The sequence below is a fragment of the Trichomycterus rosablanca genome, chromosome 13 (assembly GCF_030014385.1).
Source record: "Trichomycterus rosablanca isolate fTriRos1 chromosome 13, fTriRos1.hap1, whole genome shotgun sequence".
NCBI classification, from domain to species: domain Eukaryota; kingdom Metazoa; phylum Chordata; class Actinopteri; order Siluriformes; family Trichomycteridae; genus Trichomycterus; species Trichomycterus rosablanca.
In genome coordinates, this window is record NC_086000.1 from 38,501,394 (window position 1) to 38,525,744 (window position 24,351).

A 24,351-nucleotide genomic window follows, 5' to 3' on the forward strand; every position below is an offset into this window, starting at 1 on the left:
CCCCACAGAACCCTCAGAGAACAAGACCACACCCCACAGAGCCCTCAGAGAACAAGACCACACCCCACAGAACCCCAATAAACCTGACCACACCCCACAGAACCCTCAGAGAACAAGACCACACCCCACAGAACCCCAATAAACCTGACCACACCCCACAGAACCCTCAGAGAACAAGACCACACCCCACAGAGCCCTCAGAGAACAAGACCACACCCCACAGAACCCTCAGAGAACAAGACCACACCCCACAGAACCCCAACAAACCTGACCACACCCCACAGAACCCTCAGAGAACAAGACCACACCCCACAGAACCCTCAGAGAACAAGACCACACCCCACAGAACCCTCAGAGAACAAGACCACACCCCACAGAACCCTCAGAGAACAATACCACACCCCACAGAACCCTCAGAGAACAAGACCACACCCCACAGAACCCTCAGAGAACAAGACCACACCCCACAGAACCCTCAGAGAACAAGATCACACCCCACAGAACCCTCAGAGAACAAGACCACACCCCACAGAACCCTCAGAGAACAATACCACACCCCACAGAACCCCAACAAACCTGACCACACCCCACAGAACCCTCAGAGAACAAGACCACACCCCACAGAACCCCAACAAACCTGACCACACCCCACAGAACCCTCAGAGAACAAGACCACACCCCACAGAACCCCAACAAACCTGACCACACCCCACGGAACCCTCAGAGAACAATACCACACCCCACAGAACCCTCAGAGAACAAGACCACACCCCACAGAACCCTCAGAGAACAAGACCACACCCCACAGAACCCCAACAAACCGGACCAGACCCCAGAAAACGAAAAAGCACCCCACAGAACCACAAAACACCCTACCAAAACTACAAAACACCCCACAGAACTTTCAGAGAGCAAGACCTAACCCAACAGAACCACAAAACACCCACAGAACCCCACACACAGAACCCCACCCAGAGAACCCCACAGAAGGAAGGAGATGATTGTGTACCCTCATTCTCGCTGAGTGAGCTGGTCTTATTAAAGCTCCTCCACTTCTCTTTAGCTCGAGACAGGAAGATTCCATACAGCTCTACACACACACACACACACACACACACACACACACACACACAGATGTAATAACAGATATCCAGTTAAAACTCATGTAAACGCTGTGAAAATGTATCTTCCCCCCCCCCCCCCCCCCTCCTAAATTGCCACACACACACCACTTGAGGAGGGGGTGTGAATACTTTTTCACAGCTCTGGTGTACAGAACGACTGAGAATAGGTGGTTGCTGTGGTTACCGGGGGTGATGTTGAGCTCGTTGCCGATGGCGAGGCTCCAGATTTTGCCGCGGATGCTTGGGGGGAGACCCTGCCACCACAGCTCACGGACACGCCTAGTGTTCCTCCTGATCACAAATCAATCAATCAATCAATCAATCAAACAGTATAGCAAATCAATCAATCAATCCATCAATCACTGCTAATGATCAGGTCTGACAGACATTAAACACAGAGGATGGAGGTGAATGAATGAATGAATGAATAATAGAACAATGATGTGTGAAGAGTTGACTGGGTTGTTTCAAACTTTCTTGAGGTGTGATAAAGTGAGTGAGTGAGTGAATACATGAGTGAGTGGGTGAGTAAATGAGTGAATGAGAAAGTGAATGAGTAAATAATTGAGTAAATTAATGAATAATTGAATGAATTTATGAATAAATGAGAGAGTGAGTAAATAAATGAATGTGTGAATAAATGAGTGAGTGAAAGTGTATGAATAAATGAATTAATGAATGAATGCATGAATGAATGAGTGAGTGAATGAGTAAATGAATGAATGAGTGAGCGACAAAATGAGTGAATGAGTGTATGAATAAATTGATGCGTGAATGAGTGAGTGAGTGAATGAATGTATAATGGATAAGTGAGTGAGTGAAAGTATGTATGAATGAATGAGTGAGTGAATGAGTAAGTTAATGAATGAGTGAATAAATTCGTAAGTGAGTGTATGAATGAATGAGTGAGTAAGTTAATGAATGAATGAATGAGTGAATAAATGAATGAATGTACAGTATAATGGATAAGTGAGTGAGTGAAAGTATGTATGAATGAATGAGTGAGTGAATGAGTAAGTTAATGAATGAGTGAGTGAATGAGTAAGTTAATGAATGAGTGAATAAATTCGTAAGTGAGTGTATGAATGAATGAGTGAGTAAGTTAATGAATGAATGAATGAGTGAATAAATGAATGAATGTACAGTATAATGGATAAGTGAGTGAGTGAAAGTATGTATGAATGAATGAGTGAGTGAATGAGTAAGTTAATGAATGAGTGAGTGAATGAGTAAGTTAATGAATGAGTGAATAAATTCGTAAGTGAGTGTATGAATGAATGAGTGAGTAAGTTAATGAATGAATGAATGAGTGAATAAATGAATGAATGTACAGTATAATGGATAAGTGAGTGAGTGAAAGTATGTATGAATGAATGAGTAAGTGAATGAATAAGTTAATGAATGAGTGAATAAATTCGTAAGTGAGTGTATGAATGAATGAGTGAGTAAGTTAATGAATGAATGAATGAGTGAATAAATGAATGAATGTACAGTATAATGGATAAGTGAGTGAGTGAAAGTATGTATGAATGAATGAGTAAGTGAATGAATAAGTTAATGAATGAGTGAATAAATTCGTAAGTGAGTGTATGAATGAATGAGTGAATAAATATGTGAGTGAGTGAGTGAATAAATTAATGAATGAATGAGTCAGTAAGTTAATGAATGAGTGAATATGTGAATGAATGGATGAATGAATGATTGTACTCACATGCTCTCCCAGTTGGGGAGGACCTCAGTGTTCCAGATGAGGAGAGCTCGAGCGATGTTCTCCTCCTGCCTGAGACGCTCCTTCATCTGCTTCTTCTTACGCTGAGCCTCCTTCAGCTCTGATCTCACACACACACACACACACACACACACACACACACACACACACACACACACGCACACACGCACACACACGAGGAGGAGTGATGAAGAACCATCATTAGAAAGAACCACTGAAGTGCCTCAACCTTCAGTCACCTGACGCCACTCCAGGTGGAAGTGTCACTATTAACCACGGTGTCTCTAACGCAGGGTTTCCGCTCCTCTGTTAGTAAACCTGATTTCTCAAAAACCGCTGATGCCAGGCTTGATCCGGCCCGGTCCAAGAAGTGCCACCATGACTGCCAGGTTCCCAGGAATAAGTGGTGACGAGTCGACCTTATGATACGTCACATCCGTATTGTTCATAATTCTATGTAAATTGTATATTCATTACACGTGTTTCAAGCTTTTTTTTTAATTTCATATAATAATGTGAGATTCTGGATTTTTACTATATAAACTATAAGCTATACTGATTAAAAGTAAAACCAAAGAGTTAGAAATGTCAGTTTTCATGTAATGAATTAAAAATATGACCGCTTACCTCTTGATGAAATGAAATAATGACCTGAACTTTTCATGATATTCTGATTACCTGAAGTGCACTAGTGTTCTGCACATCTTGTCTTATTTGTATCTTAATGTATGTTTCTAATATATATATATATATAATATATATATATAATAAGACCTTTTCTCGTCCAGACCGCTATTGAGAAGGACTAGACCTTTATGACTCGTGTAATGTTTGTAAATCCAATTTCCAACGACAGCAACACGAGTTCCTTAAGTTTTCCACAAACAGAATTTATTTTAACTTTCTTCTTACATTGACTTATCCGTTAATCCAAGTTTCTTATAAAAACTCACTATGTTCGCATTTGGCGTCTAACAAACAAAACTACGATCATAAATCTGTTGCTCCACGTCCTCTTTCTTTCCGTATATTTGATAACTATTGTCGGTATATAGAGTCAGTACAATTCTGCTCCACCGAAGAGGACTAATGAATAACAGCATACACTGATTACCAGGAAAAATCATCAATAGCTGAAATACCAAGTCACCTCAAATAAGTATTCTTTAACCAAACAGAAAATATTTATGACAATAAACATAGATCATTACAATTAGTGCAATATGGATCTTACAATATATATATAAAAAGGTTCACAGGTTTAGTCATAGTTGTTTGCGTTTGCGATTAAAGGTTCGTTTGGCCCCGGAAAGGATGCATGACGTCACACTTAACAAGCGAATAGATACAAAGTGCTGGCATCACGCGCCATCAAAAAACCTGGACCGGATCGAGTCCAGCATCACGGATTCGGAGGAAGCAACGTGGAACGGGTTCTGTTCCGGTTCACATGCCTAATTCTGAACCGTTGGTGTACATCACTAAAAATAAAACAGTTCCCATCCAGGATCAAACACCCCCAACTGGAACCAAATAACAGTCAGTGGCAAACACGGGCCGGTTCTCTGAATAGCACCAAAGTTCTAAGAGGCCTGAACAGAACCAGTTTGAGATCCAGAGTTATTCTGATCGTAAGGAGCCGTGCGAGGAAGAAACCGTGATAAATAGAACCACGTCCACCTGGAGCGAATGAACATTCAACCAGAGGAGACTGGAGGTTAACACGCCAATCATCTGCACCTCCACGCCCCCTCTGCCAGCCAAATTTGAGAGAGCAGACGGTCATGATTCTGTAACCGAGCCACGCTGTTCTGGGATTGGTCCCGGGATTATGGAACGTTAGGAACCCTGGGCTCACCTCGCCTCTTGGCTCCGGCCATCATCTGGTTGTACTCCTGTCTGTGTCTCTGAGCTTCTTCATCAGATTTAGCTGGAAGGTTCCTGAGGTAATAAAACAACCCTGAGTTACCAGCTACACCTGCCATACAGGGGCACTTTGTGGGTAAGCAATTACTGACTGTAGCCTGTAGAGTAACCTAAGAGGTCTGAGGGACTTACGAGGGTCTGTCCTCCAGAATGAGACCGGTGGTGGACAGGGGTTCGAACTCCAGGTTACAGCGCCTCACCGCCGGCGGTCCTCTCTCGCTCTCCTGGACACAAAACGTTATACAAGAGCAGAAACGTTTCTACTGAGGTTCTATTACGTTCAGAATCCTGAGCACTGCAGCTAGGGGGTGCTGTTCTCACTCAGCCTGTTCTCTCAGTGTGTGAGTGTGTTTATCTCCGCTCTGTCATGACAGTTCTTTTTATTTCTAGGGCTCAGATGTTTGGTTGGAGGGTGGGTTGGCATGTGTATCGCCAGGCAACATAAACAATGCATCCTATTATCTGGTCCCACTGTGGTTTACAAGCTGTAACATAAAGCCACCCATTATTTTTGGCATTTTTAAAACCCTGCTCTAGTGTAATACAGCTGCAAGTCTGGTCCATACCATAATCATAAAATACTGGGACGGTCTCTCACCTGTTGGTGGGTTCCAGAGTCCTTGGTGACGTTTCCCTTCGGAGAAAACTTCCCAAACAAGCTCCACCCCGAAGTGTTCAGACTCACCTTCGTCTCTTTGGACCTCCAGGAGAACAGGTTCCTGTACAGAGAGAGGAACCGTGCTGAGGAACAGGAACCGTGAAGATGATCAGACACTGAGGAACCCCTGAGGAACTTCATTACTGATCTGACTCAGGTCAGATGTTCTCACGTTCCCTAGGGTTTGTAAGAGAGGTGCATGTCACTACAGTCTGGTGTCAATATATACAGTGTATCACAAAAGTGAGTACACCCCTCACATTTCTGCAAATATTTCATTATATCTTTTCATGGGACAACACTATAGACATGAAACTTGGATATAACTTAGAGTAGTCAGTGTACAGCTTGTATAGCAGTGTAGATTTACTGTCTTCTGAAAATAACTCAACACACAGCCATTAATGTCTAAATAGCTGCAACATAAGTGAGTACACCCCACAGTGAACATGTCCAAATTGTGCCCAAATGTGTCGTTGTCCCTCCCTGGTGTCATGTGTCAAGGTCCCAGGTGTAAATGGGGAGCAGGGCTGTTAAATTTGGTGTTTTGGGTACAATTCTCTCATACTGGCCACTGGATATTCAACATGGCACCTCATGGCAAAGAACTCTCTGAGGATGTGAGAAATAGAATTGTTGCTCTCCACAAAGATGGCCTGGGCTATAAGAAGATTGCTAACACCCTGAAACTGAGCTACAGCATGGTGGCCAAGGTCATACAGCGGTTTTCCAGGACAGGTTCCACTCGGAACAGGCTTCGCCAGGGTCGACCAAAGAAGTCGAGTCCACGTGTTCGGCGTCATATCCAGAGGTTGGCTTTAAAAAATAGACACATGAGTGCTGCCAGCATTGCTGCAGAGGTTGAAGACGTGAGAGGTCAGCCTGTCAGTGCTCAGACCATACGCCGCACACTGCATCGACTCGGTCTGCATGGTCGTCATCCCAGAAGGAAGCTGACGCACAAGAAAGCCAGCAAACAGTTTGCTGAAGACAAGCAGTCCAAGAACATGGATTACTGGAATGCCCTGTGGTCTGACGAGACCAAGATAAACTTGTTTGGCTCAGATGGTGTCCAGCATGTGTGGCGGCGCCCTGGTGAGAGGTACCAAGACAACTGTATCTTGCCTACAGTCAAGCATGGTGGTGGTAGCATCATGGTCTTGGGCTGCATGAGTGTTGCTGGCACTGGGGAGCTGCAGTTCATTGAGGGAAACATGAATTCCAACATGTACTGTGACATTCTGAAACAGAGCATGATCCCCTCCCTTCGAAAACTGGGCCTCATGTCAGTTTTCCAACAGGATAACGACCCCAAACACAACCTCCAAGATGACAACTGCCTTGCTGAGGAAGCTGAAGGTAAAGGTGATGGACTAAACCCAATTGAGCACCTGTGGCGCATCCTCAAGTGGAAGGTGGAGGAGTTCAAGGTGTCTAACATCCACCAGCTCCGTGATGTCATCATGGAGGAGTGGAAGAGGATTCCAGTAGCAACCTGTGCAGCTCTGGTGAATTCCATGCCCAGGAGGGTTAAGGCAGTGCTGGATAATAATGGTGGTCACACAAAATATTGACACTTTGGGCACAATTTGGACATGTTCACTGTGGGGTGTACTCACTTATGTTGCAGCTATTTAGACATTAATGGCTGTGTGTTGAGTTATTTTCAGAAGACAGTAAATCTACACTGCTATACAAGCTGTACACTGACTACTCTAAGTTATATCCAAGTTTTATTTCTATAGTGTTGTCCCATGAAAAGATATAATGAAATATTTGCAGAAATGTGAGGGGTGTACTCACTTTTGTGATACACTGTACGTATATGGCTGGTTTATCCACGAGCCTTATGGTGGAACCACGGTGGGAACCACACTGGGAACCACACTGGAACCCCTTTTTCCTACAAAGCACCAAGGTTCGAAAAAGCCTGAACGGAACTGGTTCAGGAACCAGAGTTCTTTTGGTGGAAAAGTGCTTACAGGGAACAGATCTCAGAAAGAACCGATTCATGGAACAGTGGTCTCCACTCTGTTTGCCAAGGTTTAGTTGTAGTATAGAGTTAGGTAAGGTGTTGAACTAGTAACCGTGACCATGATCAGACCCCTGAGTAACTTCATTACTGATCTGAGGTCTTCAGATTTGTGTAAGTCTGGTTTACCACACTGGGAACCACACTGAAACCCCTTTTTCCTACAAAGATCCAAGGAACCAGTTCAAGAACCAGAGTTCTTTTGGTGGAAAAGCGCTTACTGGGAATAGATCTCAAAAAGAACTGGTTCTGAAGAACTGCAGGTCCCAAGATCAGAGCTCATGGAACAGTGGTCTCCACTCTGCCAAGGTTTACTTGTAGTATAGAGGTTAAGGTGCTGGACTAGTAATCAGAAGGTCTCTGGTTCAAGCCCCACCACTGCCAGGTTGTCACTGTTGAACCCTTATTTCGGCATTTAGGAGACGCTTTTATCCAAAGTGACTTACAGTACAGTGACAGTATGTTGTCTGAGCAGTTGTGGATTAAGGGCCGCGCTCAAGGGCCCGACAGTGGCAACCTGGCAGTGGTGGGGCTTGAACCAGCGACCTTTCGATAACTAGTCCAGTACCTTAATCACTACGCTACAGCTGATTGAACAGCAGAAGTTTGTTTAGAGGAAAAACGTTGACGCACTCAAACACACCACCCGGTGGTGGGTGCACGCTAGAGCCGACATCATTATCACCACTCATACAGTCCAGCACAATAAAACCCAGTTCTATAAAACGTGTTCATGTGGGCACTCGGGTGGCACAGCGGATTGTTATGCCAGCCCACTACCGCTGGGATCCGGGTTCGGATCTTTGCTGCGCTATCAACCGTCACTGGAGTACCGCGGACAATCGGGTCCATCACCACCACCCCTCTACCCAGTGACACCCAGTTAAAAAAAACATCTTCATGTGGGCATTTAGGTGGCACAGCACCCAGGTTCGGATCTCTGCTTCGCTATCAACCGTCACTGGACTACGACGTACAGTCGAGTCCATCCAACTGGGAAACACTGGGCACAAGTACCCAGGACAGGGTGCCCATCCAGCCCTGGGGTCTGGGCATCACCACCCCCTTACCCGTTCCCTCAGAAATAGCCAATGACAGCTTTTAAACATTATAATACAATTTGTAACAACTTTACGTCATGCCCACGTATTCACGTACCCACTCAGAAAGTTGGCGATGCCATGCTTCTTGCTCCCTCTCTGCTCAGACGAGACGTCTGGATCCACACCCTCTTTCTCCAAAAGCTCATCGGGGACGCTGTGCCTGCGGCTCAGAGTGTTCCCCGTGCCACCCACGTCTTCATCGCCCATAAAATACCCGGGGTTATCTTCGTCCAGTGGGGTGGCATCACAGCTCAGCGAGACAGTGTGCCCAGGGTTAGTCCTGAGAGCCTGTGGTCTCACCATGCCAGCTTCACTGGGTGGTGACGCTTCAGTCCCCCGGGAGTTAAGTAATGAGACACAACCTCCACTGGGTGCCCGCTGCTTCTGGTTGGCACCTAGATTAGTCGAGTCGTCACATAACGACCTTCTGTTTATAATCAAGAACCCACAGTTTCCCACACGTGTGGCATGTTCTAGGAAATCGCTTTGGTCCACGTGCCCGGCAGTGCCGAATGCCCAGTCACTCACGGTGCCACAGTTCACATCTCCGTTGGGTATTCTCATTTCTGAGAAGCTCTGAAGCTCCTGACTGGCAGACACGGGCATCGGTGGGTCTTTTCCAGGCTGGAAAATCCCTGCAACCTGATCCACTCTGTCCACAGGTGCTACGGTGTTAATGTGCCAAGCTTCAACTTGGCTAGCACTGGTGCCACCTGCTTCTTCAGTTATAGAGGAGTTGGCATGATTCCCGAAAGCCGGCTCTTGGTTTATCTTTTCGGATGTAGCTAGGCTGGCATGGATTCCATCAATAGAAAGTTTCTCATCTGCGTTTAGACTGGCATTGGTCTCCTCGATACCCAGCGTTCCTCCAACAGCAACCAGGTTGGCAATGCTCACTTTAGTACCATCTGATGAGTCCAGGTGTGCATATGTGCTTAGGTTGGCATCATTAGCCCCAACAATGCTTGTAGATGCTGTCAGGCTGGCACTGCTTTCCCCAAACGTTGCCTTTTCAGCAGAGTTTAGACTGGCATACGTTGCTTCACCATCAAATGCATTCAGGTTGGCATCAAACCCAGCAATAAGTACTTCACCTCCACCCGGGTTGGCACTGGTTTCACGAATACGCTTCACTTCTCCGTGTGGTTTGTTTATTAACTGAGTGTCTCCAGATGCCAACAGACTGGCACAGGTATCTGTTGATTTTCCGTCTGGTATGCCAACGGTTCCAGATGTGTCTCCTCCACTTCCCTCTGCTTCTCGGTTCTGAGTGTTTACGCTTTCAGATGCAGTCAGGTTGGCACCGGCTTTACCAATGCCCATTGTTTCTCCAGAAACATATAGGCTGGCATTGTTTCTCATGATGCCCGTAGATGTATTCAGGTTGGCACTGGTCTCTCTCGTACATGCTTCATTTCTATCCCGTGTGCTTTTGTGGGCAGATGTGGCAAGGTTGGCATTGGTTCTCCCATCCAAAGTCAGGTTGGTACTACCCTCCCTGATACCCACTGTATGATCATGTAGTGTATGTATGCATCCATTTACAGTCGGGATGGTACCAGCTATACCAGTGCCCGCTGCCACACATGTGACTGGGTTGGCATCAGCTCTCACGGTGCATGTGGATGCAGTCAGGTTGGCACTGAACCCATCCATGCCCACTGTTTCACCATTAAGTGTATTATTGCATCCATTTGCACTCAAGTTGGCACCAGTTTCACCAGTGCCCGCTGGTTTTGTGCCCTCTGGATCCAGACTGAGGTCTGTGCTGAAGGATTCTGGTAACCCGTTCTCCAGGGTCTCCTCAGCTGTGGGGCATCTTGGACCTGGATCAGGCATCCCTGCCTTGCACTTGTGGGTGATGTGAGCAGCCTGGCAGTGCCCCGGTGTGTCCGTGGTGCCCACTGGGTGGAGTGGGTGAGGTTTATCCGGATCCTCCAGGTTTTCATTCACATCCCCGGTGCAGGAGAGGATAAAGCTGGTCCTGCGCGGTGCGTCCGTCTCCATCAGGGTCCGAGCCAACACATCAGCCGCTTTCTTCTCTCACCGCGCCCTTTAAACCGCTTAATCTCACCGTGTACACACCGGTACACTCTCATTTTACCCCGGTACACTCCCACCGCGATCCATCCCGATTAAACCGAATCCTCCGGTTCTGTGTTTATACCGATAATATCCGAAGCTCTCACAGATCGTCCTCATCGAAGCCGACAGACCGCCATGTTTAGTGGAGTTTATCTGAGGGTTGGATCCTAATCCGCTGACTTGCTCCCTACATCTGAGCACTACAAAGGGAGTCACATGACCTCACTCTACGCCCTACCTAGGGCACTTCACAGTGTAGATTATGCTATTTGAAATTCAGCCCGTGTGTTTGGTCACAATGGTTTTACGTGAATAAAGCGACATCTAGCGGCCAGAAAGTGTAATTACACAATCGCGCCTTTATTCCATATTTTAATTTTATATTTAATCAATGATTATATTTAACATTTATAAGTTTATTAGGTTTATTACGTTTCATTTGATTTTGTTACACTTCAAAAATAAAATGTACACAAACACGAGTTTTGAAAACACATGACCATGTGATTACTGGGATCAGGACCATGTGAGCACCGTCAAAATAAAAGAGCAAAAACAAAAAACAACTCAATAATGGAACAAAAAGACACCAGAGTCCCTCTAGTTTCACCAGGGCATGAAGAACAGGACAAATCAGAACAGAAGAGAACTAATCAGAGGTAAAGAGAAATAATCAGAACAGAAGAGAACTAAACAGAACTAACAAAGAACAAATCAGAACAAAAAATCAGTTCTCTCAAAAAAAAGAACTAATGAGAACAAATCAGAACAGAAAAGAACAAATCTAAACAAATTAAAACAGAAGAGAACAAATCAGAACAGAAGGGAACAAATAAGAACTAAAGAGAACAAATCAGAACTAAAGACAACAAATCAGAACAGAAGGAAACAAATCAGAAGTAAAGAGAACTAATATAAACTAAAGATATCTATTCAGAACTATAGAACCAAAGAAACAAAGGAAACAAATCACAACAGAAAAGAACCAATCAGAACTAAACAGCACAAATCAGAACAGAAAAGAACTAATCAGAACAGAACAATAAAAATTCAATAAATTAAAAATGAAAAACATAATTTAATTAATAATAATAATAATAATAATTGTAATTAAACCTTCAGATATTTGTAAGTTTTTTAAATAAAATGATTTAAACTGGAACTGGTTTTCTGAATTTCTAGTTTTTATTGGTATAAAATGTTGGTTTGATAATCAGCAACACAAAGTGACTCGACTGTAAAATAAATAAATAATTTGTGGTGTTTTTAATGTACATTTAATTCAATTAAACATGATGCTTTATTTAAAAAGAACAAATAAATATCAAATATTTAAATAATAAAAAAACCTGATGAACAGCAGAGAAGAGATGAAACGTCACAGTTTTTTTATTTTACATTTTTTAAAGCAACATCAAGCAGCCAGTAAAATACAAAATCTTTTATCTAAATCACTAAAAAATAATTTAAAAATATATTATATTTTATTTCTGTACAGAAATATCAAATATTTTCATCAGCATTAAAACTCATTATTAAAACACAAATCTGCCCAAAAATATTATACAAATATTATAAAATGTATAAAATGCGAATGATTTAATCACTACAGTTTATATTTCCTTTAAAATGGAAATAAAACTAATTAAACTAAATTAAATCTTTCCTTTAGAAAGAAAATAAATCAACCAGAAAAATCTAAAATATTTTAATATATAAAATTTACACCGGAATATTTTAGTTTCTGCTATAAAATATATTTTTGAAAATATAAATTCTCTGTTTTTCTGAGCTGTTTAACAGTTATAAAACATTTATCTTTACATTACCCCCCAATAAAATACACATGTACACAATCACTACACAACCCACCCCCGAAAAGAAAAAACAATCCTATGTTTTCTATATGATACACAATATATACACAGATTAACCTCATTCAGATTTTACAGCAACCCCAACAACGTCTCTCAGGGGCCCTCAGACGACTTCAAGAGCTCCAAAAAAGCCCCAACTGCTCCGAAATACCCCTACAAACACACACACAAACACACACACACACACACACACACACACACACACACACACACACACACAGTGTACAAGTGTATTTTACTAAACCTGACATTTATAGTCACTTATTTATTAGTTATTATTCCCCCCAATCAAAGTGCTGAAGGTTTCTCAGGTTTGGATTTTCTGGAGCTGAACGGCGTTTATTTACCTCGTGCTCTAAGAAAAGCGCCTTCATTTGTCCTTCAGACCAGAAGTCCATGGCGTGAGCGAGAAGCTTCATGGATAACGTGTTGATCCTCAGAAAATTCCCCACGAAAACCACCCTGTTAATGTTCTACACACACACACACACACACACACACACACACACAGCAATATATATTTATATGTATATACTAACACAGTGGCTTGGTGGGTAGCACTGTTGCCTCACAGTTCCGGGTCCTTTCTGTGTGGAATTTGCATGTTCTCCCTGTGTCTGCGTGGGTTTCCTCCAGGAGCTCCGGTTTCCTCCCACAGTCCAAAAACATGCAGTCAGGTGAATTAGAGACACTAAATTGCCCTATAGGTGAATGGGTGTGTGTGTGTGCCCTGCGATGGACTGGTGCACCGTCCAGGGTGTTACTGTGTGCCTTGCGCCCATTAAAAAGCTGGGATAGGCTCCAGCACCCCCCGCAACCCTGACTGGATAAGCGGTTAAGAAAGTGAGTGAGAGTATTTATATAGTATAATGTGATCTGCAGTATCACCAGCAGAGGGAGACAAACTGCAGCGCTGCACCTTTTAATATACTGTATAACAGTTTGTGCTCGCCTGGTCAAGGTCCACGTTCTCTTAAAGCGAGTAAACACTTTCCACACAGGAAACAAACTTTTGTACATTTTTAAACACAATTACTGTTTATTTACAGAATTAAATAAAGAATAAAATGTGGTTATGTGGTAAAGTTTTATTATTTACATTTATTATTTAGTTGTTTTTCTGGTGTTACGTTTATCAGAGGAAGGAAACGGAGACTGTGCACTAAAAGGGTGTACAAACTTTTGCTTTGTGCTTGAGATCATTGCACTGGTGTATAGAAACCACGACAGAATTCCAGAACAGAACTGGGAACACTGGGATTAATTCTACACTGATAAAAAACAGCTAACGTTTATTTAAATGCATTTCTGCTCACTGGATGTTTTATTTTCTGGAAGCGCCAATCGCAGCACAGTTTTATTTTCTTGGCAGAATAAGCCAGAGACTTTTTTATTAATCTCCAGGTACTTCATGGAGTCCATAATGTACCATCATTAAGCTGATAACTCCAGATCCTCCAGTGTTGCTCCTTTACGAGACTCACCTGAGAACAGAACCCAGTTCCCCGAGTGTCGACTGAACTCCACGAGTCCATATTTACATGTTCAGATGAGATGAAACGTCCTCGTTTGGCTCCTAATTGATATAAAATGGGTCTAATTGTAGATTTGGAGAAGTTTGTCTGCACATGGGTGTGGGTTCGAATCTCACCGGGGCTCACTTGGGCGTCTACACAGACAGGATCGGTCGTGATTGAGGATGGGGAGATGCTCGAAGCCCAGCGATGAGTTGGCGCCCTGTCCGGGGTGTTCCTGCTTTACACCCAATGTTCCCCAGTGGAACTGGACCCACTGTGACCCTGACCAGTTCATGAAAAAAAGCCACTGTGTGATGTATTACATCAACACACTTTCATCTGTTTACATGTCTGGATCTTTTCTCTCGTGTAAAACAATGACTGAGGGAATTTGTGCTAGCTCAGTGGTTAAAGTGCTGCACTAGTAATCAGAAGGTTGCAGGTTCAAGCCTCATCACAGCCAAGTTGCCACAGGTGGGTCAGGTGGCGCAGTGGAAAAACACACTAGCCCACCAGGGCTGGGATTTCAAGCTTGCAAGTCCAAACATCAGCTCTGCTATTGGCTGGTCCTGCACCTACACACTGACATGGTTGGCTAACATCTCCTAGATGGGCGGGCTGAAGGAATTCCTCATCACTGATGTAACTGCGCCCTCTGCTGGCTGGTTGAGGTGCTGCACAGAGACGGGGGATAATGGAGAGCAGTGCGTGACTCTACATACGTGATACTGATCCCTGTGTGAACCCGATTCATGCCACATGTTTCAGAGGGGGTCATGTCATAAACACTGGGATGAAATGAGACGTTTCAGTGATTGTATATCCATAGATTGACTGTAATGAAGCGCTAGATGTGTTTGTTTACACGTTTACAGCAGCACTGACTCTATCACCACGCCCTGAATGATAACTGAAGGTTACAGCACTGAGCCGGTTGCTGATAAGGTCGAGGTGTGTTATTGTTGTTGTTACAGCTGGTGTGTGTGTGTGTGTGTGTGTTGTGTAATCAGGTGGGTGAAAGTTCCCACAGTCCAGTACAGACCTCGTTCATGGCGCACATGCGGGCGATGGAGCCGATGTTGTTGGTGATGGAGACCAGCAGCGCTCTCGCCAAATCCTCCTTACAGATACCGCTTCTCTTCTCCTTACTCATCATGTGACCAAAACTACACACACACACACACACACACACACATACATTATTATCAGCATAGTGTCATAAGCTTACAATGATTGAGTTTCCTAACACACACACACACTTACATACATACACACACACATATATAAATATATATACACACATATACACATTTACATTTACATTTTCAGCATTTAGCAGACGCTTTTATCCAAAGCGACTTACACAATGAGCTGAACACGATGAGCAATTGAGGGTTAAGGGCCTTGCTCAGGGACCCAACAGTGGCAACTTGGTGGTGGCGGGGCTTGAACCGGCAACCTTCTGTTTACTAGTCCAGTACCTTAACCACTGAGCTATCACTGCCACACAAACACACACTTACATTTATACACACAAAAACACACATACACACACATATTCACACATACACAAACACACACATATATAAATACACACACACATACAAAAACACTTACATATATACACACATATACACAAACACACACACACACACACTTACATATATACACACATATACACAAACACACACACACACACTTACATATATACACACATACACAAACACACACACATTTATACACACAAACATACATATTCACACACATACACAAACACACACATACACAAACACACACTTACATTTATACACACAAAAACACACATACACACACATATACACAAACACACACATTTATACACACAAACACATATACACAAACGCACACATACACAAACACACACACATACACACATATATTAACACACCCGTATACATACACACATACACACACACACATACACAAACACACACACACACACACCCTTAAATATATACACATACAGACAGACAAAAATACAAACATAAACACACACACATATATACACACACACACTTACATACACACATACACACACATATATAAACACACCCTTAAATATACACATACACACACATATAAACACACACTTATAAACACATACACACACATTCACATATATACACACACACACACACACACACACACACACCCCGGTGTGGTACCTGGCAGCGACGGTGTTCCCGTGCAGGCTGAAGCGCTGATAGTTTCCTCCGTAAATATCCTTCACCAGTTTATCCACGTTGTTGCTGTCGCCCGCACTCGCCATCGCCAACGCCTCCTCGAACGTGTCACATCCTGTCAACAAACAGCACAAACCCAGGAACGTACCCCCACCCAGACTGTACACACACACACACACACACACACACACACACACACAGTGAAACAACTCGGTTAAAGGAAAGAAATGTAAAACAATGACACATTTACATGTGTGTGTGTTTTAAGCTCCGCCCCCTGAAAATGATGCTGCATCCCAAACTGCATAGTACACACTAACAGCAGTGATTCCCATGATGCACTGCAGTGTGTGAGGTTCTTATAAGAAGGAATCAGCATGTTTGGTTGAAACACATTATCAGGAGTGTCCACATACTTTTGCTCAGGTGTTTTGTGGGTGAGGGGGCGTCCTGACCTGGTTCCAGTGATGCGTCTGTAGTTTTTCGGGGAGTGCACGGCGAGGACGCTCACCCCCGAGCCGATGTTGACCAGCAGCATGGGGAAGGGGTTCTCCAGGTGACAGGGGCGCTTCACACAGCGCTGCGGGTCCGACGCCCTCTCGAAATAATAACACTCGGGCTTCCCGTTAAACCCCACCGAGTCCAGGTACAGCAGACCCCGGATCAGACAGTCCAGCTCGTCCAGCTTCTGTAGGTCCACACAGGCCTTCTGCACACACACACACACAGAGAGAGAGAGAGAGAGAGAGAGAGAGGGAGCCGGACATGTTTACGTTTTAGAATCCTGAGCACAGATTTATAAGCATTTATATTTATATCACGATTCACTCGACACACTGAAACTCTGGTGGGTTCATTTATTTAAAATATCGGGCAAAGCTAATCATTGCATGTGCAGCACAGTGGTGCAGTGTGTAGCGTTCTCACACACCAACAAGGTCACGGGGTCGATTCCACAGGGTCCTTTCTGTGTGGAGTTTTACATGTTCTCCACACATCCAAAGACCAGCAGTCAGGACAACTGGAGCTACTAAAACTTAACCTGTGTGTGTAAGTATGTGTGTGTGTGTGTGTATGTATGAATGTATGTGTGTGTATACATCTCTGTGTGTGTGTATGTATCTGTGTGTGTGAGTATATATGAGTGTGTGTGTATGTATCTGTGTGTGTTTGTGTACACAGTATATACGTATGTGTGTGTATGTATCTGTGTGTGTGTATGTATGAGTGTGTATGTGTATGTAAATGTGTGTGTATCTATGAGTGTGTATATATGTGTGTATGTATGTTTGTGTGTGTGTGTGTGTGTATGTATGTGTGTGTATATACAGTATGTGTGTATGTGTATATGAGTGTGTGTGTGTATGTGTGTGTGTATACGCCCTATGATGAACTGGCAGCCTCTCTGGGGTGTTTCCTGCCTTTCACCCAATACATCAGACCCACTGTGACCCTGACCAGGATAAAGCGTTGGTCAATTTTTAATAAAAATGTGCTGAACAACCAAACAACGTCACCCAGTCCTTCGGTTTCCTTATATGGATGGTGTTTCCTGTTCTTGTAAGCTGTTACTCTCACCTTGTACTTGTAACACCTGACTAGTTTCCAGTAATCTCATTGGCTGCTGGTTCATTAGTCTATTTTGTCCCAAAGTCCTCCATCCCATAATTTCTCAATAACCCCACTCCACAGAACCATCTATGCCCCAGTTCTCACCGTCTTGAAGTCGTTCTCAAACTTGTAGGCCCCGCCCCCGGTGGCGTAGACGGTCCGGCGCAGTTTGCCCACGTGCCCCTCCCTCCCGGTGCTGAAGAATGGCGTGAGGGCGGCGGTGGGGAAGCGGATGAAGTGCAGCGTGCCGGTGCGTCCGCACACGCTCAGATCGCGCAGCTCCAGGTGAACGTCGCGTACGCCGGCCGCCCCGTACGAGGTCCTGGACGTGAGGTACGAGCCCACGGTCCTCAGCGTCTCCAGCTCCTCCGCGTCCTCGTCCGTCATTTCCCGCGGCTCGAAGTAGATCAGCTTCACCAGAGTCCCGCCGACGTCCAGGCCCAACCAGGGGAGCGCTGGAGAACACACAGAGGAACAGAGGGGGTCACCACGGTGGGTCAGGGCGTGTCTCAGGGCGTGTCTCAGGCTACACAGGGGCGGAGCTGCAGAAAAAACTCACTCGAATACATTCACATACACACTAAAAATAACACACACACACACTCACTCGCATACATTCACATACACATATACATCATACACAGACACATAAACACTCACTTACTCTCACACACACTAACAATAACACACACATACACACTCACATACATTCACACACACACACATACTGTATATATACACACTCACACAAATACACACACACATACATCAGACACATACACACTCACATACTCTCACACACACTAACAATAACACACACATACACACTCACATACATTCACACACACACATACTGTATATATACACACTCACACAAATACACACACATATACATCATACACAGACACACACTCACTTGCACACATACAATCCCACATACACTCAAAAAACACACACACATACAGTGTATCACAAAAGTGAGTACACCCCTCACATTTCTGCAGATATTTAAGTATATCTTTTCATGGGACAACACTGACAAAATGACACTTTGACACAATGAAAAGTAGTCTGTGTGCAGCTTATATAACAGTGTAAATTTATTCTTCCCTCAAAATAACTCAATATACAGCCATTAATGTCTAAACCACCGGCAACAAAAGTGAGTACACCCCTAAGAGACTACACCCCTAAATGTCCAAATTGAGCACTGCTTGTCATTTTCCCTCCAAAATGTCATGTGACTCGTTAGTGTTACTAGGTCTCAGGTGTGCATAGGGAGCAGGTGTGTTCAATTTAGTAGTACAGCTCTCACACTCTCTCATACTGGTCACTGAAAGTTCCAACATGGCACCTCATGGCAAAGAACTCTCTGAGGATCTTAAAAGACGAATTGTTGCGCTACATGAAGATGGCCAAGGCTACAAGAAGATTGCCAACACCCTGAAACTGAGCTGCAGCACAGTGGCCAAGATCATCCAGCGTTTTAAAAGAGCAGGGTCCACTCAGAACAGACCTCGCGTTGGTCGTCCAAAGAAGCTGAGTGCACGTGCTCAGCGTCACATCCAACTGCTGTCTTTGAAAGATAGGCGCAGGAGTGCTGTCAGCATTGCTGCAGAGATTGAAAAGGTGGGGGGTCAGCCTGTCAGTGCTCAGACCATACGCCGCACACTACATCAAATTGGTCTGCATGGCTGTCACCCCAGAAGGAAGCCTTTTCTGAAGTCTCTACACAAGAAAGCCCGCAAACAGTTTGCTGAAGACATGTCAACAAAGGACATGGATTACTGGAACCATGTCCTATGGTCTGATGAGACCAAGATTAATTTGTTTGGTTCAGATGGTCTCAAGCATGTGTGGCGGCAATCAGGTGAGGAGTACAAAGATAAGTGTGTCATGCCTACAGTCAAGCATGGTGGTGGGAATGCCATGGTCTGGGGCTGCATGAGTGCAGCAGGTGTTGGGGAGTTACATTTCATTGAGGGACACATGAACTCCAATATGTACTGTGAAATACTGAAGCAGAGCATGATCCCCTCCCTCCGGAAACTGGGTCGCAGGGCAGTGTTCCAGCATGATAATGACCCCAAACACACCTCTAAGATGACCACTGCTTTATTGAAGAGGCTGAGGGTAAAGGTGATGGACTGGCCAAGCATGTCTTCAGACCTAAACCCAATAGAACATCTTTGGGGCATCCTCAAGCGGAAGGTGGAGGAGCGCAAAGTCTCGAATATCCGCCAGCTCCGTGATGTCGTCATGGAGGAGTGGAAAAGCATTCCAGTGGCAACCTGTGAAGCTCTGGTAAACTCCATGCCCAGGAGAGTTAAGGCAGTTCTGGGAAATAATGGTGGCCACACAAAATATTGACACTTCAGGAACTTTCACTAAGGGGTGTACTCACTTTTGTTGCCAGTGGTTTAGACATTAATGGCTGTATATTGAGTTATCTTGAGGGAAGAATAAATTTACACTGTTATATAAGCTGCACACAGACTACTTTTCATTGTGTCAAAGTGTCATTTTGTCAGTGTTGTCCCATGAAAAGATATACTTAAATATCTGCAGAAATGTGAGGGGTGTACTCACTTTTGTGATACACTGTATACATCATACACAGACACATACACACTCACACATACACCCTCACTTACACACATATACATCATACACATACACACACACACACACACACACACACACACACACACACACACACACGCACATATACACACTTATGTACACACTCACACACACCATCATACACACACACTAACAAACACAAATATACACAATCATACACACATACACACCATCATACACACAAATATTCACACGTACACACACATATACATCATACACCCACACACAATAACAAACACACATATACACCATCATACACACACACACACACACTAACATACACACGACACACATATATACACAACCACACACAGACTCACAAACACACACTCACTTCAATTTACCACAAACTATGGTAAACCTGATGGACATTTGAACACACACACACACACGCACGCACGCACGCACGCACACACGCGCACTCACACACACACACACACACACACACACACACTACCCACTCTTGCTCCCTGGACTCATACAACTACTCAGAAACGTGATCACTTGCATTGTTGCACACTATATACTGTAAAATATAAATATTATGTATTATATTATATACTGCTGCTATATAAACTTACACTGTTAACTGTACATCAGAACATAAAGTTTTACCTCACTTATCATTTTCTCTGTACTGACCAACACTACACTGTCTTTGGTACCATCATCTTAATGTCTTTAGATTAAACAAGGTCTAGTGTGGTTACTGTAGCTCTTTATATTTATTGTACTGTTTTTATCTGCACCCTGGTCCTGGTCCTGGTGGAATGTTGTTATTGTTTTAATATGTACTTGTATAAATCTCTTGAACTTCTGTTGAAGATCTGAAGCTCATGGTGGATAATGAAGAGCTCATTTACTGATAGGGTCTGTAAATACTGATCTTCTCCTGCACCAGACGAACTATTACAGAACAAACACTCAGTGATTATTACACAACAACAAACTTCAGACCGATATAAAAAGCAAAGTTCACGCTGACCCTGCGGCTCCCGACCTGAAATAAACCCTGAGCGCTTCAGATCAATCATCAATCAGAGAGGAATTTATCTCTGCAGCCAGAAGACGACTGGAGCAATAAAGTTGTGTAAAGATTATTAGAAATGGGACAACCTGGAGAGGGTACACAGTCCACGCGTGACCTCCGTGTCTTCATATTTCTGAAACCGTGTGTTATGCGTGACAAAAGTGTGGAGTTGCTAAACGCTGAACAAACCGACAGATCCTACGTCCGACGTTCTGCTGAATTCTACACTAGAACTAATTCTACTGTACATCAGTGCTCACTTTCACAAGTTCCCCTGAGATAAAACACAAACATTTATCTGAAGCTCGGCTCTGATGGAACATGTACAAATAAAAGTGTGTTTTTAATTTAAATATTTGTTTATTTACACACTCAGAACAATTTCAGCTTTATAAATCAACCCCCTGGCGTGGCTCGATGGGTAGCACTGTCACCTTACAGCAAGAAGGTCCTGGGTTTCATCCCCAGGTGGGGCGGTCCGGGACCTCATGTCCATGTGGGTTTCCTCCGGGTGCTCCGGTTTCCTCCCACAGTCCAAAGACGTGCAAGTGAGGTGAACTGGAGACACTAAATTGTCCATGACTGATGAATCTTGTGTAATGAGTAACTACCGTTCCTGTCATGAATGTAACCAAAGTGTAAAACATCACATTACAATCCTAATAAACAAACAAACAAACAAACAACCCCGTGGCTGTCTGGCCTACTTTTGTGCATTTTCCGCCTGAAAGATGTACCTAGTTTTTAAGGCTTTTCATTCAGAAAGTTCATTATTTATAGTTTAATGTTATACAAAACCCCATAAAGTATCAGAAAAAACAGCTAATAGCGGTGAGGATATTTTACCATGCTCAAATAATAATAAGTTTTAGTGAGTGTAAGTAAGAATGCAGGTCTGCAATACCATTACTAACACTTTATTCATGTGGTGAATGTTGTTTACAATCACTATACTGATTCTAACTAATTCTAAGCTTCTAACTAATTCTGATCAGGAGTTATTAAAGTTGGAGTAAAACGAGTCCATGTTGGTGTCCAAAGCTTTCCAACACAAAAAAACAGATTATACTGCAGACAAAATCTGTAGGATGAATTATTTGTACTTTATAATGTCATTATTTAATACATTTGCACCTTTTTGGCTCTAAAACTCTCCCAGACTGTGTACATCGCTAAAACGTAGACATTTAAACTTTCGAATGGTACCTAAAACTTACAGATATAAATTCTTGTTCATTTCTGTACCTGTATACGGACCAGGGACAGTCAAGGGGTTAAATAAGATTATTTACATTATTTACAGTACTGCTCTAGTAAAATAACCCTCGTATGAGGAGTGACCACAATATTCTGAGAGTCTAGCTATTTAGCAAAGGACTCTGCCATGTTTGCACTTGTGATACAGCAGTACACATATAGACAGAAGTTAAATTATGCAGGATTTAATCATGGCTGGGTCAAAAATGCATTTGTGTTGGATGTTCTATCATGTCATGTCACTTTATGCAAAGCTCCTGATGTAAATTTAGATCCAGAGCTGCTACCATCCAGCCCTTGTGAGTGATGTTAAGCTCGCTCGACTGTGGACAGTGTCCGTGTTCTCAGCAGTCTGACTGACAGACTGATTTTTTTTTTTTTTTTATGGATTTGAGTTACTATTACAGAATAACGTGAAAGTCCTGGGTTTTCCAGCCTTTGAGACTTTGGCAGACAGACCACTGTTCCATGCAGTCAAACAAGTCCTATTTATATGGGCACAGAGAAGCCAGCAGCTCTAAACAAGCATAATCACTGAAACTACAGAACTTTAAGGAAAGGTAAGAATTAAATGAGCAGTATGAGAGGTGTGATTTATTAAATATACTTTATTTATTCTATAATCAGGTGTGTGTTCGTTACCTGGTTTATTCGAGCTCATCAACTTCATTCTGTCCCCACAGGTTCCCAAACAGGTTCAAATCCTCACCAAGCTCCTCTGTAACAGCATGAATCTGCTCAGTCTGACTCTCTGTGCAGTGCAGGATCGCTGTCAGAGCTCAAACTCAACTTTAATAACTTTATTATAAGTTTATTATAAGTTTATGATGATTTCAATGCCCTGCAGGTGAAGCACCGGAGCTCAATCAGGTTCTGTACTCAGAACTGAAGCGGTCCCTTTAAGAGCCTTGCCTGACAGAATCCTGAGCGCTGATTGGTCGAACGCGTGGCTCATTTGCATATTCATGAGAGATCGAGCGACAGCGTGGAGATACAGAGAGCTGATTGGCCGGTTCTGTCAGGAGCGATTTCAGCGCACCACCTGACTCTGCGCTGACCAATCAGAGAGCGAAACGCCTCAGCGAGTTATCTACGAAAATAAATAATAAACATTTATAATAAATTATTCATATTAAAATCTTCTTCCTCTTAAAGCTTCTTTCAGCATACAAACGGGAGGAAATCAGATGGAGCTAAATCTGGACTATAAGCTTCTCTCAGACACGAGTGATTACTACAAAACAGAAACAGAACAGAACAGAACAGAACAAAACAGAACAAAACAGAACAGAACAGAACAAAACAGAACAGAACAGAACAGAACAGAATTTAACAGAACCAAACAGAACAACAGAACCGAACTGAACAGGACCAATAAGGTGGAGATCAGATGGAGCTACATCAGGACTATAAGCATCTCTCAGACACGAGTGATTACTACAGAACAGAACCAAACAGAACAGAACCAAACAGAACTAAACAGAACAGAACAGAACCAAACAGAACAGAACTAAACAGAACAGAACCAAACAGAACA

At 43.4% G+C, this 24,351-nt stretch overlaps 2 protein-coding genes across 2 annotated transcripts in view; both read right to left on the minus strand.

Moving 5' to 3' along the window:
* Positions 1–10,785, minus strand: part of tbc1d12a (TBC1 domain family, member 12a) — a 17,808-nt gene extending 7,023 nt beyond the window's left edge. Inside the window, exons 1-7 of the mRNA XM_063007769.1 lie at positions 8,628–10,785; positions 5,378–5,498; positions 4,912–5,003; positions 4,712–4,794; positions 2,836–2,953; positions 1,309–1,415; positions 1,010–1,090 (exon numbers count right to left, since the gene is read on the minus strand). Coding sequence (XP_062863839.1) covers positions 1,010–1,090; positions 1,309–1,415; positions 2,836–2,953; positions 4,712–4,794; positions 4,912–5,003; positions 5,378–5,498; positions 8,628–10,579 — 2,554 coding nt within the window. The 5' untranslated portion in view covers positions 10,580–10,785. The remainder of the gene's footprint in view (positions 1–1,009; positions 1,091–1,308; positions 1,416–2,835; positions 2,954–4,711; positions 4,795–4,911; positions 5,004–5,377; positions 5,499–8,627) is intronic.
* Positions 10,786–12,036: 1,251 nt separating this feature from the next.
* pank1a (pantothenate kinase 1a) lies at positions 12,037–23,673 on the minus strand. Its single transcript, XM_063007165.1, has 7 exons — positions 23,457–23,673; positions 17,990–18,339; positions 16,729–16,982; positions 16,256–16,432; positions 15,094–15,217; positions 12,882–13,007; positions 12,037–12,687 (listed from the first exon to the last, which is right to left on the minus strand). Exons 1-7 carry the CDS (start codon positions 23,482–23,484, stop codon positions 12,628–12,630), a joined length of 1,119 nt encoding a protein of 372 aa, XP_062863235.1. The 5' UTR covers positions 23,485–23,673; the 3' UTR covers positions 12,037–12,627.
* Between the last annotated feature and the right edge of the window lie 678 nt (positions 23,674–24,351).